Below are 14,482 nucleotides of genomic sequence, written 5' to 3'. Positions count from 1 at the left end.
TTGTGTGACTGTCTTGCTTCTCTCCTGACCTTGAAATAATCGGCTGAATCGTAGAAAAGCTGGATTAAGATCGTGTGTGGGGTCAAATCGAGATTGTGATGTTTTTCCGATTAATCGTGCAGCCCTATTTAATAAAAGGCTTCAGTTAGACCCTATTATCGGTGATCCGTATCGACCGATATGGCTTCAAAAGATCGGTAATTGGTGATCGGCCCCCAAAATAATGATCGGAGCACCTCTAACCTAAACGCCACAATTAGTATCAGCTTAAAAGAGGCAGTTTCAGAGAGTTATAAAACATTATTTGGGTGTTATTTTAAGCTGAAACTACACACTCTATAATCGTGATCTTGTAATAGGTGTCCTTTATATGTCTAGCATTCTCTTTTTTTATTGTTGTTACTTTGTAAAGTGTTCAATTAGTTTGGCTGTACTGCTTAGACAACTACATCAGAAAGAATTAAGACAAAATCAATGAATAATTAGTGATATTTAATGTTTAAATCCCTAAATCCAATACGCAAGGATCACTGTTCTGTCTGTGAGCCGTTCACCACTCGCTGTGAGTGCGGATGCCAGGTTTGCACATCGAGGAATCCTCCTTTTAGCATCGAGTGCCAGCGCTAATACAATGCAGATGCTCTGTGCTACAAGCGAGGATTGTTTAGAGTCATAACCGTGTGTGTGTGTGTGTTTGCAGTAGGAAATGAGCAATAGTGGTGCTCTTTAAACGAGAACAATCTCCGTACACACACGGCGGCGTTCGGGGGGAGGGATGCTGAAGATTTGATGACAAAGAACTCTGTGGTTGTGTAGCAGCGGAAACAATGGCGGATTGGCGAGTTCATCTTGATATGTGTGTCACGTCAAGCCGCAGACATTCCTGCACCGGCCAGGGCTGTTGTTAAACAGAAAACGGAGAAAGAGAGCCATTTTTAAAGGGGGGAAGGGGGAAGAGGAGAAGTGTTACCAGACGCGAAGGCCAGACACTCATGTTGTTGAGCAATATTTTGGTTTAAAGGCCAGGTCAGGGACTCTCTGAGCATGTGAATCAGCGCCAAAACATATTGTTTGTTTTAAGAAGATAGACTGCTAGTGCTAAAGCGTGCTCCTCTGAAGGTCGCTGACTATTGAAAACAGACCTATAATCACAACATGGATGTATTGATGTCAACTTTCAGTCACTTTCAGCTGAGTGATGATAAAAAGAGACTTTAAAAGGGCATGTATGAGGCAAAAATCACTTTTATTGAATCACTTTTTATTTAAACACATTTGTGTGGCAGCGGTGTGCGAGTATAACCAGCTTGTAATGACCAAAATGTATTGAATTTGATATTTTTAATCAGACTTGATAAAAACAGCCTGCAGAAACACTTTGACTGATATTATTCTTTCTATGATGTCATCAGAGGGGGAAAGCCCTGCCCATTATTCACAATCTCTCCCTCATTAGCATAGGACGTTAGTCTTGTTTTTGAATCTGCCACATGCTGACACACAGGCATTTGTAGCTCCGCCCTCTTCCGAAAAGAGGACAGTCTCATTTGCATTTAAAGCGACAGCCACCAAAATGACACAGTTAAGATCAAAGCCTAAATGGGTCAGATTCAGAGAGGTATGAACAATTTTATATTTTTACATTGAGGTATTTTGAGCTGAAACTACACACACACACACGTTTGTTTTTGTGAAAAGTGGGGACATTACATAGGTTTCCATTCATTTTATACTGTCCAAACCGTATATTTTATTGCCCTCACCCCACCCCTAAATCACAGGAGACACTTGAGACATCAGAGACACATTTTACATCTTGTAAAAGGGGCATAATAGGTGACATTTAAAGGTATAATTCAACCAAAAAGTCAAAATTCTGTAATTTATTGATGCTTCAGTTGTCACTGATTTTAATAACGTATTAATTATCGACCAATTTGGCATCGTACGATGTCTAATATGAAGCATTGCGATGGACAATGGTCGTAGGCGGCAGTGAATTAATTATTCACTGAGCTCAATTATTCATTGATAAGGAATTAATTATTTGCAGCCTACCATTTCACCTACCTGACCCGCATGCTCTTTGTTTTACCCATAACTAAATCATAAATAAATAAAGATAAGGCACAAACCTGTCAGTCACATTCTCCGCAGAACTCTGGCATGAATAGGCAGAGTGATCTGTGTCTGTATAATGGCGTCCACAAACTTGGTTAGTAAAAAAGGTGCACAACCGACAGCATCTGAGGTTTACACTAAACTGACTAAGTACAAGTGTGAAAGCGAAAGATTGAAGTGTACTGACGCTGTGACACGTTACCTGATAGATTCAAAAGTGTTTAAGAACATGCTCAGCGGCACTTAAAGGTTTGCGGGAAATGGACGGTTTTAAATGTCAGCACCGGGACAACACTATTACAGACAACACGAGGGTGTGCTACAGAGGACTGCACTGTTTAAGCAGTGAGCAGTAGTGTTGCTTGTATTTAACTCGGTTCATGTTTATTTTTTTTACTCTTATCTCTGAGCCCGTATAATGCAGTAGCTCCTAGAGATCTGACAGATTGCGTGTGACGCTTTAGGAACTCTTTTTGGGATCACAGAGCTCTTGAACTGATTGACCCGCAGTCACTACACACCGGGAGGAGGGAGGAAAGAGCGACGTTTCTAAAGCAGATCACTTTAGGACTGTGTGATATGACCAAATACAGCTGAAGTCAGAATTATTCGCCCTCCTGTATATGTTTACCCCTAATTTCTGTTTAACAGACAAGTTTTTTTTCAGCACATTTTTTTTATCATAATAGTTTTAATAACTCGTTTGTAATAACTGATTTATTTTCTCTTTGCAATGATGACAGTACATAATATTAGACTAGATATTCTTCAAAACACTAGTGTTCAGCTTAAAGTGACATTTAAAGGCTTCACTAGGGTAATTCGGGTAAAGTTAGGGTAATTAGGCAAGTCATTGTATAACAGTGGTTTGTTCTGGAGACAAGTCAAAACTAATATTGCTTAAGGGGGCTTATAATATTGACCTTAAAATGGCTTTAAAACAATTAAAAACTGCTTTTATTCTAGCCAAAATAAAACCAAGAAGATTTTTTTCAGAAGAAAAAAAATATAGGAAATACTTTGAGAAAATCCTGAATCTGTTAAACATCATTTGGGAAATATTTAGAGGAGTGCAAATAATTTAGACTAAAGGATAATGTTTATGGTTTCACAATTAAGTGCACACAGCATGCCATATCATCTGATAATTGTAGGAAATAATTCCAAAAGGCAACTGACTGTGTAAAGCCACATAATACAACACAAAAATACAATATATATATATATATATATATATATATATATATATATATATATATATATATCAGGGCTCAACAATAAGGACTGCCCGCTGGCCCGGGGCCAGTGTGCAAGACGCTCGGGACAGTATACAGAATGGTTACTGGCCCAATAGGGGCCAGTGCTGCTTTGTCACTAAAGTTTAATTTGGCTGCGACTGTTTGTCAATTGCGTGCTTTCATGCCCAAATGTTTGTTTCAGAACTTGTTTGCCCAGTAAGCGCGATTCGTGCAGCTAATATGATTGTTATGTTGATGGATCAAGCAAGAACAAGAAGTGAAATGCATTTTAAATTAAGATTTACAAATAAATAAATAATAAAAATACTGACAGTATTATTGACTGATGTAATGAGCCGGCTTATAAAATTAGGAATTTTGGTGGATTTTAAACAAACAAAAAACATAAAATTGTCAACTAAATAATTAAACTAAACCACACATTAAACAATTCACTTTAATTAATCTAATCAGTATTGTATTTAAATTAAATCATTTTTAAATTGTCAGTTGTATTTAAAGAAAAGTTATGCTGGATAACTAAATTGCTAACTTCTTTTTTTTGGTGGGGCCAGAGAAAATTTTGGCAGGGCAAGTAAAAATCTGAACAACTTGCCCGATCGGGCCAGAAGAAAAAAATCCCTAGCGTTGAACCCTGTGTATATATATATATATATATATATATATATATATATATATATATATATATATATATATATATACACCAAGTTCAGCGGCTTATCAGCCGGAATCAGCTGAGGTGTCACTCAAGTGGCCACATCCTTAATTATGCAGACTTAATATAACTTAATATAAACAGAACGGATGAGTTATTAAAAAAATTCACCCACTCACAGTTGTCATGAAGGGTAATATTAGCTATGACTTGCTAAAACTCATTTTAAAATTGCCAGTGCTGGCTCGTCGTCACTACAGATTAGACTGTTAGTTTATGACCGTTTGTCTATATGCGTACAAATGTGATTTAGTGTCTTTAGTGTTGCGCGCACAGATGATTTCATGCGCGCATGTGTTTAAAAGTGCCGTTTCCTTACTCAAAACAACTGTACCTGGAAATGAAATTAGTGCGATGCTTGTGCACTCACAGTCCTTCAAGAGCTTGAGATTCCTTGTAAGCAGCAGTTGTTGCCACTTTCGCTTTAACCATTGTTTGAACAGATTATTAATTGGCCTAACATTAACCGTGTAACATCATTCTTTCATTATCGCACAGAACGTTTTTTATCCGCTTTCTTTTGCTTGCTGTTATTTTTGTTAATATAATTAAATAATCATCCTTCACAATAATATTGCTTTAATACGTTGTTGTATGCTGAATTAGTGATCTGGGCTCTTGAGCCAGAACAGATCACTGTGCATGGTTTTAGATGCGTGAGAATATATATTTTTGAAATGTCAGCTGTTTTGTTGAATAAAAAGTGTATGTATACAGCCGTATTTTGCTTGTTTTTACACATTATTTAAAACTTTTGGCAAGGAAATAATTAGTCTGGTGTGGCCGGAGGTAAATCCTTATTGTGTTGACCCCTGAAAAGTCCTGTAAAAGAAAACTAACTGCGACACTTTTTTTATGAAAACAACCCATTTGCTCATGCTCATTGAGTAAGCTCAAACCAAAAACAGTTAAATGAACGAGAAGGCAAATGGAAAAACCACAAAATCTAAATGAAGTATTTTAGCATGCCACAACCCATGCCAAATTCAAATTTATGCATATAAAATAGATTTTCCCAACAACAAAATTGTGGCTAGAGAAAATAGCAAGTGGCTAATAAGGATCTAGCCACAGTAGATGGTGATCAAAAAAGTTAATGTCAAGCCCTGGCTATATGCACCAAAACCATCATTTGTTGCAGGCTGTAAACATGTTTTTATCAGCTGTAAAATTGGCTAATTTAGCATTGCAGTCAGTGAACATCTGGATTTCCTGGAGCCAGCCCCCAGTGGCCAGTCGATGAATTGCAGTTTATGTTACTTCTGTGTTTGCTTCACGAGGGAGAGTGGGAGGTTGCCGCTTGGTATATACATTACAATGTAAAAAAGCAAAGTCCTTTACATGTGCTCAAGATATATTGACTACTAATTCATTGAATTTACAGAATCGTTATAAATATGGTAATATATATTTGCGTATACATTAGATTACTCGGTATCAAAAACAAAACTGGAATAAATCGAACTAAAACAAAAAACTGAAGATTGTAGAAAAATAGGCTGTTTTAGTAAACGGCAAAAATCAAGACAAGCATTAACGATATGAAATACTTTTGACATTTTGTAGTTTATAATTGATTTATTTTCGCAATAACTTAATATGTTTCTATTCCTAAGTATGTTCAATATGTTTAAATGCACCATAAATGATCGTCTATATTCACTGAGAATTGGATAAAAGTATATATGTTCAAACGGAAGTGCACTCATTTATGCTGAGCACTATATCCGGATATGAGATGAATTTTTTTCGTCACATCACTGATTTTTCTCTCTGTCTGTGTTTCCCCGCAGACGGCCCTGAGCTCGTTTTTCCAGGAGGCTAACATCCCCAGTCATCACCAGATGGTAAGTGCATTGAACATGGAGAAAGAGTGGCGCGTTCTGCATCCTGTCATTGTGATCAAACATAGCATCTGAGAGAATAATGAGGGGGCGCACTTCCTGAAGAGCCTCAAATACACACTTCATGCTACTCAGGGCTTCCTGCACTGTCAGTTTTGTGGTTCATGTTTATGTTTTTGTTAGTTTATTTATGCTTTTGAATTGCATTATGGGATTTTGATCTTTCTTTTAACAACTTTTAACCTTGAAAAGCTAAAAAAAAAAAGTGACTTATGCACATTTGTAATAGTTTGCAGTGCTATATTGTCTGGCTTGGTGTTGTATATTACACTATAAAAACTTTGTAATAAACTGTATATTGTTCTCGATATATTGTACATTATGTTATTTCAAAGTAATAAAATCTCAATAAACATCCCTTTGTTAAACTGTAGAGTTGATTATACAATATCGAAAGTGGACAGCAGAGATCAACAGCCCATAATGCAATTCACAACTGTAAATACATGAAGAAAACACAGAAACTGTTCATTAACTGTATTTATTTGCTTATTTACTTATTTATTTACTTATTTATTAGATTTTTTTATTTATGTATTATGTATTAATAATGTATTATTATTTATGTATATATTTTTATTTATTAACTTTTATTTGCCTATTTATTTGCTTATTTATTTTCTTTATTTACCTATTTATTTGCTTATTTACTTATTAATTAGCTTTTTTTATTTATGTATTTATTTATATATTTATATATTAACTTTTTTATCTATTTATTTGCTTATTTATTTACTTTATTTACCTATTTATTTAGTTATTTACTTAGTTATTAGCTTTTTTCATTTATGTATTTATTTATATTTATTTACCTATTTATTTGCTTATTTACTTTATTTACCTATCTTTTTGCTTATTTATTTGCTTATTTGCTTATTTATTTACTTTATTTACCTATTTATTTACTTTATTTACCTATTTATGTGCTTATTTACTTTATTTACCTATTTATTTACTTATTTATTTGCTTTTTTATTTACGTATTTATTTATACTTATCTATTAACTTTATTTTTTATTTTATTTTTTATTTATTTACCTAGTTATTTGTTTTTTATTTACTTTATTTACCTATTTATTTGCTTATGTACTTTATTTGCCTATTTATTTGCTTATTTATTTACTTTATTTACCTATTGATTCACTTATTTATTAGCTTTTTTTGTTTACCTGTTTATTTGCTCAATTATTTACTTATTTGTTTGCTTAATTATTTACGTATTTATTTACTTTTTTGTTTACCTATTGAATTGCTTATTTATTTGCTTATTTACATATTTATTTACTTTTTTATTTACCCTTTTTAATTGCTCAATTATTTACTTATTTATTAACTTATTTATTTAAAGCGAATCCTTCAGAAATGGTTGAATTGTAATCAAAAGTAAATATTAAACCATTTCAGATTTGTATGTTAATATTTTTTAACTAATTAATATATAAATATATATATAAACACATATAAACACATATTTCCCTTTTTTCTGCAACAAACATTAAGTATAAATCGACATCAGCGACAATACATAATTATTTATTATATATATATATATACATACATATATATATATATATATATATATATATATATATATATATATATATATATATATATATATAATAAATAATTATGTATTGTCGCTGATGTCGATTTATACTTAATGTTTGTTGCAGAAAAAAGGGAAACTATCTTGAGGGAAACAATGTTTTTAAAAAGGCAGATTTTACTCCGCTGTCAAACATTTGATAAGTCATGCGGTCTGGGTCTTGATGAAGTGATTTTAGGGTCTGTTTACATACATGCAGCTGTTTCTGAGCCTCATCAGACGGCTCAAACATGAGCCATGCCGTTTCCTCTGGAGAAAAAAAAATTATATATATATATATATATATATAAAAGCCAGACCTACAAGTGCTGTTGTTCAGTCTGCCGAGGGTTATGCAAGCAGTTTTCCTTCTCTAAACCAGTCTCACAAGACATGCTGCGATATGATTCTGCATTTTAAAACATCAACATCAGCCTACACCCACGACAAGTGTGTGCCTGCATCAGTGTGTGTGTGTAATCTGGCTGCATGGGAAAAGGGAGTGTGTTTGAGAAAGGCAGAGGCAGGAAGTCGATCTGTGTTTGTTTTTATTTCGAGAGCAGCCATTACATCATGCAGCTGTGAGCCATATATGGGCAAAGGGGCGGAGCTGAGCTGAGAGCAGAGTCTGATTGGATGAGAGGGGGTTGGTGTGTGAGTGATACAGATGCAGTCAACACAAAGAGACGTTTATAAACACACGGGACCCATTTCCTGAGGGCCGCAGATGTACATGCGCATGAGTCACGTCCGTTTTACTCTCCACACTACATAAAGGAATCACAGATGCTTATTTTCTACCTTAAACACACAGTTCTTTTGTTTACATTTATGCTTTTATAAAAATCGTCACATGGTGGCTCAGCGGTTAGCGCTGTTGCCTCACAGCAAGAAGGATTTCAGTGTGGAGTTTGCATGTTCTCCCAGTGTTCGCGTGGGTTTCCTCCTGGTCCTCCGGTTTCATCCACAAGTCCAAACACATGCGCTATTGGGGAATTGATGAACTAAATTGGCTGTAGTGTCTGAGTGTGTATGGCTGTTTCCCAATGCTGGAAGGGCATCTTCTGCATAAAACAAATGCTGCAATAGTTGGCGATTCATTCCACTGTGAAGACTTCTGAAATAAGTCGAAGGAAAATTATTAAATGATCCAAATTGTTGTTTCTTTTGAAAATACGTGTTTATTTGTCGCTAGTTATTTACAGCTATGAGAATGAGGCACCTCTTTTCATGATTTATAGTTGTGTTTGAGTCAAAACTAAACTTTATTATGTACGCTAATGTCATCTCTTTCAGTATACAAAATAAAATGTCTTTTAAAATTATTTTACTTGCATAAAATGACAAAAAATGCCATACTTTCGTTTAATTTTTATATCTATTTTTAGACAGCAGTAGCAAAGTTTTTGTTTCGATCCATTTATTCTGACTTATTGTCATTTACTTAGAAGGAAAAAAGGACAATATTTTGATTTTTAATGAAATGTAAGATATATATATATATATATATATATATATATATATATATATATATATATATATATATATATATATATATGAGCAATTCCGTGCAAATGTCAACCTTGCCATGAAATTTTTTTTCGTTTTTACCAAAATACGGAAACCATTTCTGGGTTTTTTGTGTAAGCAAGTATTTTACAGTACTTTAAAAATACTCAAAAATGCATCTGTCAATGTTTTCAAACTATTCTATTTGATTTACCAAAGTCACACAAATGGTAATTTCACATGCGTCACATCCATAACAGAGAGATGTCACATCCATAACGACACTTTTTCCTCAGAAATGTGAAAATATTAAATAAAATAAAACCAAGCAATTTTGTTTTATAGAGAGCCGACTCTAATCCTTTTGATTAGCATTATTTCTTTTGGGTTGTGCAGTTTAATTCACATAATTTCTACAAAGTGTGTTGTATACTGTAAACTCGCAGACTTTTTTTGTCACATCCATAACGCATGCTTATTTTCCTCATTTAAAGTACAAAACACGTTTACAGATTGATATTTTTCTGCTCCCATAACTCTGTGGCTAGTTGCTTTAGAAAATATAATTAAATTTTTCAATATAATGTTAACATATACTTTCTCTGTCAATTTATGTGTTGAGTTTTTACTGCAAATGTCACATCCATAACGCTGGAATTGCTCATATATATATATATATATATATATATATATATATATATATATATATATATATATATATATGTGTGTATAACTTAGATAGGCGACAAGACTTCTGTCAGGTAGAGAGTATATATAGAATATAACAAATATTAATATTTTACTCAGACTGGAAAATGCAGTGCTTTGCATGCGTTCCGGACGAAAGATGCTTTCACCAGTTGTTTCTGCAAGAAACGTAGAAGTACAAAGTTACAAATGCCAGATAATATAGTCTGGGAAGTAAAGGGCTGTCAATTTATCATTCATTTTGTTGAATATTCACAGAATTTATACAGTTGAGGGCAAAATTATTGGCACTATTTATACAGGCTATACTATTTCTGTTTGTAATATTTCTCAATTAGCAAGGAGTTTTTCACAGTGTCTCCTATAATATTTGTTCTTCTGGAGAAAGTCTTATTTGTTTTTTTTAGGCTAGAATAAAAGCAGATTTTAATGGTTTTAAAGCCGTTTTAAGCTCAATATTGTTAGCCCATCTTAGTGTTGGATTGTCTCCAGAGCAAACCACTGTTATTCAATGACTTGCCTAATTACCCTAACTTTACCCTAATCACCCTAGTGAAGCTTTTAAATGTCACTAAGCTAAATATCTAGTCTAATATTACGTGCTGTCATCATGGCAAAGAGAAAATGAATCAGTCATTAATAATGAGTTATTAACACTATTATGATTAGGACTGTGTTGAACAAAATCTCTCTGTCAAACAGAAATTGGGGATGAAAGGAGTATACAGGAGGGTGAATAATTCTGACTTCAGCTGAATATCTTAATTTGATATATTTTGCATGGTTGAAATCTTCCTGCACTTGTTGTCTTTTTTTTCGCTAGTGAAGATGTGACCTTTCAGTGTTTGTCCACACTAATGTCACACTGACCTACTTGCATGTGTGTGTGAAACCCTACAAACTCCTGATGACAAACCCTTCCTGCTCTCGTGTCAGTCACCTGATCTGTCTCTCTGTGTGTGTGTGTGCGCATGTGTGTGGCTTTATTAAAGGAGTTGTGATCAGGATCTGGAGCTGCTCTTGATGTTGCGTCCTACTTTTCCTTCATAACACACTGAACTCCTGCTTTCGTGTGTGTGTGTGTGTGTGTGTGTGTGTGTGTGTGTGTGTGTGGTTTAACGACCGACCTAACCTGACTCGACGCGTGTTTTCCGTCAGTGTATCGTTCATGTACTGTAACACACACCTTCTACAGGCTATTTTCAGTGACTCGAGGGGTCGTGAGGTTAAATGTCACGTCAAATGAAATTATGATTTATTTCTGCTGCTAATAACTAGCACAAGGTTTCCTTTTCATTCATTCATTTTCCTTCGGCTTAATTTATTTATTTATCAGTGGTCGCCACAGCGGAATGAACCGTCAATTATTCCAGTATGTGTTTTACACAGTGGATGCCCTTCCAGCTGCAACCCAGTACTGGTAAACACCCATACACACTCATTCACACGCACACTCATACAATACAGCCAATATTGTACATTAGTTCCTCTATAGCGCATGTGTTTGGACTGTGGGGGAAACTGGAGCACCCGAAAAACGCAAAATCCACACAGAAATACCAACTGACCCAGCCGGGACTCAAACCAGCGACCTTCTTGCTGTTGTGAAAAGTCATAACTACACCAGAATGCCATAAGACAGAGAGAATAATCATTGATTGTTTACCTGGTCTCGTTTAACACTGAATAAGCCCATAATCAGTACCTGAGGGGATCATTGTTATCGTAGATTATGCTGTTGATTAGTGCGAGAAATAGAAACCATTTCTCAAATAGACATTTCAGGTGTCGCTGTTATGAATGGTTCAGACAAACTATTGACATGGAAAAATTTCCTTTTATCACATGAACTGATGGGAAGATCAAATCACTTTACTGACCCGAAACTGGATAAACGAGACTCAAAGGTTCGAGTCATTTTGTTCAATTTGCCAAAATATCTTAAAAATGTTACGAGTTGCTTCCAAACTCATCTTCAGCTAGCCCAAACACTGATCAACTACAAACTAGTCAGAGCTACAGTACAATGCTAGAAGACAGAGAGAATACTCATTGATTGTTTACCTGGTCTCGTTTAACACTGAATAAACCCATAATCAGTACCTGAGGGGATCATTGTTATTGTAGTTTATGCTGTGGTTTAGTGTGAGAAATAGAAACCATTTCTCAAATAGACATTTCAGGTGTCGCTGTTATGAATGGTTCGGACAAACCTTTAACACGGAAAATATTCCTTTCATCACATGAAGCGATGGGAAGTTCGGATCATTTTACGGATTCAAACCTTTGAGTCTCGTTTAGCGAGAATCTTTTTTCGAGTCATTATGTTCATTTTGCCAAAATATCATTAAAATATTATGGCTAATTTAAAACTCCTCTTCAGCTAGCCCAAACATTGATCAACTACAAACAAGTCAGAACTGCAGTAGAATGCTAGAAAACAGAGAGAAAGTTTTTTGATTGTTTGCCTGGTCTCACTTAACACTGAATAAACCCATAATCAGTACCTGAGGGGATCATTGTTATTGTATTTTATGCTGTGGTTTAGTGTGAGAAATAGAAACCATTTCTCAAATACACATTTCAGGTGTCGTTATTAAGAATGGTTCGGACAAACTATTGACTTGGAAAATATTCCTTTCATCACATGAACTGATGGGAAGTTTGGATCATTTTACAGATTTGAGTCTCGTTCATTCAGGTGAACGAATCCTTTTCAGTCATTTTGTTCAATTTGCCAAAATATCATTTAAAATGTTACGAGTCGCTTGCAAACTCCTCTACAGCGAGCCCAAACGCTGATCATCTACAAACAAGTCAGAACTACAGTAGAATGCTAGAAGACAGAGAGAATAATCGTTGATTGTTTGCCTGGTGTTTGGTCTATAATCAACTCTTCTCACATCTTAAATATTGAGTCATTCAGACGGAATCTGCGGACGTTTTTTTGATATTTCTGCGGAGAATTTTGGTGAAAAATTCTGCAGAATTATTTTGCAAGTATCATAACTAAAACCTTAATACAGGGGTGTCAAACTCAATCCTTGGAGGGCCGAAGCCCTGCACAGTTTAGTTCCAACCCTGCTCCAACACACCTACCTGTAGGTTTCAAACAAGCCTGAAGCACTCAATTAGTTTGATCAGGTGTGTTTAATTAGGGTTGGAACTAAACTGTGCAGAGCTGCGGCCCTTTTGGAACTGAGTTTGACACCTGTGCCTTAATATATGAAATAAAAAATAATATCTTTTTATATAATGTTTAATATGCAAATCTAATTAGATCCGCTTTTATGTGGTAAATAAAGCAAGTTTGTCTTATAATATATCTAGTAAAAGACAGAAAATATGACCGTACAAACTGTAATGTACATAAATCAGACGAACATTTTCACATTAGTCAATAATAATACTGACATTAATTACAAACTTAATAGATATAGATTTACACACATTTACTCAAGTAAATAAACAGAATGCGCGCAGATTCTGGGTGGGCCTAGTCAGTCGTTCGTATGACACACACAGTCCCATATAAGCTTAACCAATGAACAGAATCCAAGCCAAAATGATCAGCTCACCATTTAAATCTTGGGTTTTGAGTCTTTAGTTCATCATGTTCAGCATGAGACTCGAGAAATGAACGGATCGAATGTTTGTTTTCCGGCATATGATTGTCCTTTGTCTTTCACATGATGTACAAACATCTCAAACCTGATAGAAGACTTGAAAAATGACCTGAGAGGACTCCTCGATCTCGAGTCAGTAGAAAGATTCACTCAAAATGAACGACTCATCCCTAAATGACACCGATTGTAATGATTCCTGGTTTTATTTATCTGTTGTGTGTTCAGATGTGCACTCCACGCAACACTCCAGCCACCCCGCCCAACTTCCCGGACGCCATCACGATGTTCTCCAAGCTGCGAGCGTCCGAGTGCCCGGGCGGAGGCGTGTCTGCGGGCGGAGGCTCCTCAGCGCAGGTGTCTATGGCCTGTTCACCTCCTCACGCCTCCTTCTGGGCCTCCTCGCCCCCAAACCAGCAGCCCGTGTGGCTCCCGCCGTCCTCCCCGACAGGACATCACACACTCCACCATCACCACCACCACATGCACCCGCCGCCCTCGTGGCCACCTGTTTCACAGCCCGCCAACGGCCCGCAAACTCCCGTCATTTCAGCCCTGCATGGTCAGAGATGAGGACGAACCTCGCTCAGCGTTTAACAGAGACTTCTGCGACGGCCACCGGGGGGGGGGGGAACACCTGGTTTGTCTGTTTTCTAAACGAACAATCTCGATTTTGGAGATCTCGTGTGTATTTTTGTTCTTTTATCTCGATTTCTGTCCTGGGAGGAACCACTATGAACGGAGTTTATAACGAGGCTGTGTTTGTTTCGCTCTTCATCACTGATTAAAAGCCACGGAAATTCGGACGGGACGATTTTTATGTGTGTGTTTTGTCGTCTGCAGCGCTGTCAGCAACACACACTCGCAATAAAACTGCTGACAGACGAGACTCTGTTTCATTATCGTTGGTGGTCGTGCCGTTCTGCATCCCAGGATGAGCTGTTTCAGATTCATCACGGACTTTAATCTGCTCCAAATGCACATTATTTTAGTGTGCACGTCCTCAGACTGAGATATTATCATGGTTCAGATTAAACTCAACCCAGCGTAAGACAAAA

General features: G+C 35.9%; 1 protein-coding gene across 1 annotated transcript in view; it reads left to right on the top strand.

The window, feature by feature from the left end:
- Positions 1-14,482, top strand: part of ubald2 (UBA-like domain containing 2) — a 28,623-nt gene extending 14,141 nt beyond the window's left edge. Inside the window, 2 exon segments of the mRNA NM_001020768.1 lie at positions 5,889-5,942; positions 13,653-14,482. Of these exon segments, the coding sequence (NP_001018604.1) occupies positions 5,889-5,942; positions 13,653-13,997 (399 nt within the window). The 3' untranslated portion in view covers positions 13,998-14,482.

Source organism: Danio rerio, chromosome 3 (genome assembly GCF_052040795.2).
Source record: "Danio rerio strain M-AB ecotype USA chromosome 3, GRCz13ab, whole genome shotgun sequence".
NCBI lineage: Eukaryota > Metazoa > Chordata > Actinopteri > Cypriniformes > Danionidae > Danio > Danio rerio.
This window is presented reverse-complemented; position numbering and strand designations above follow the sequence as displayed.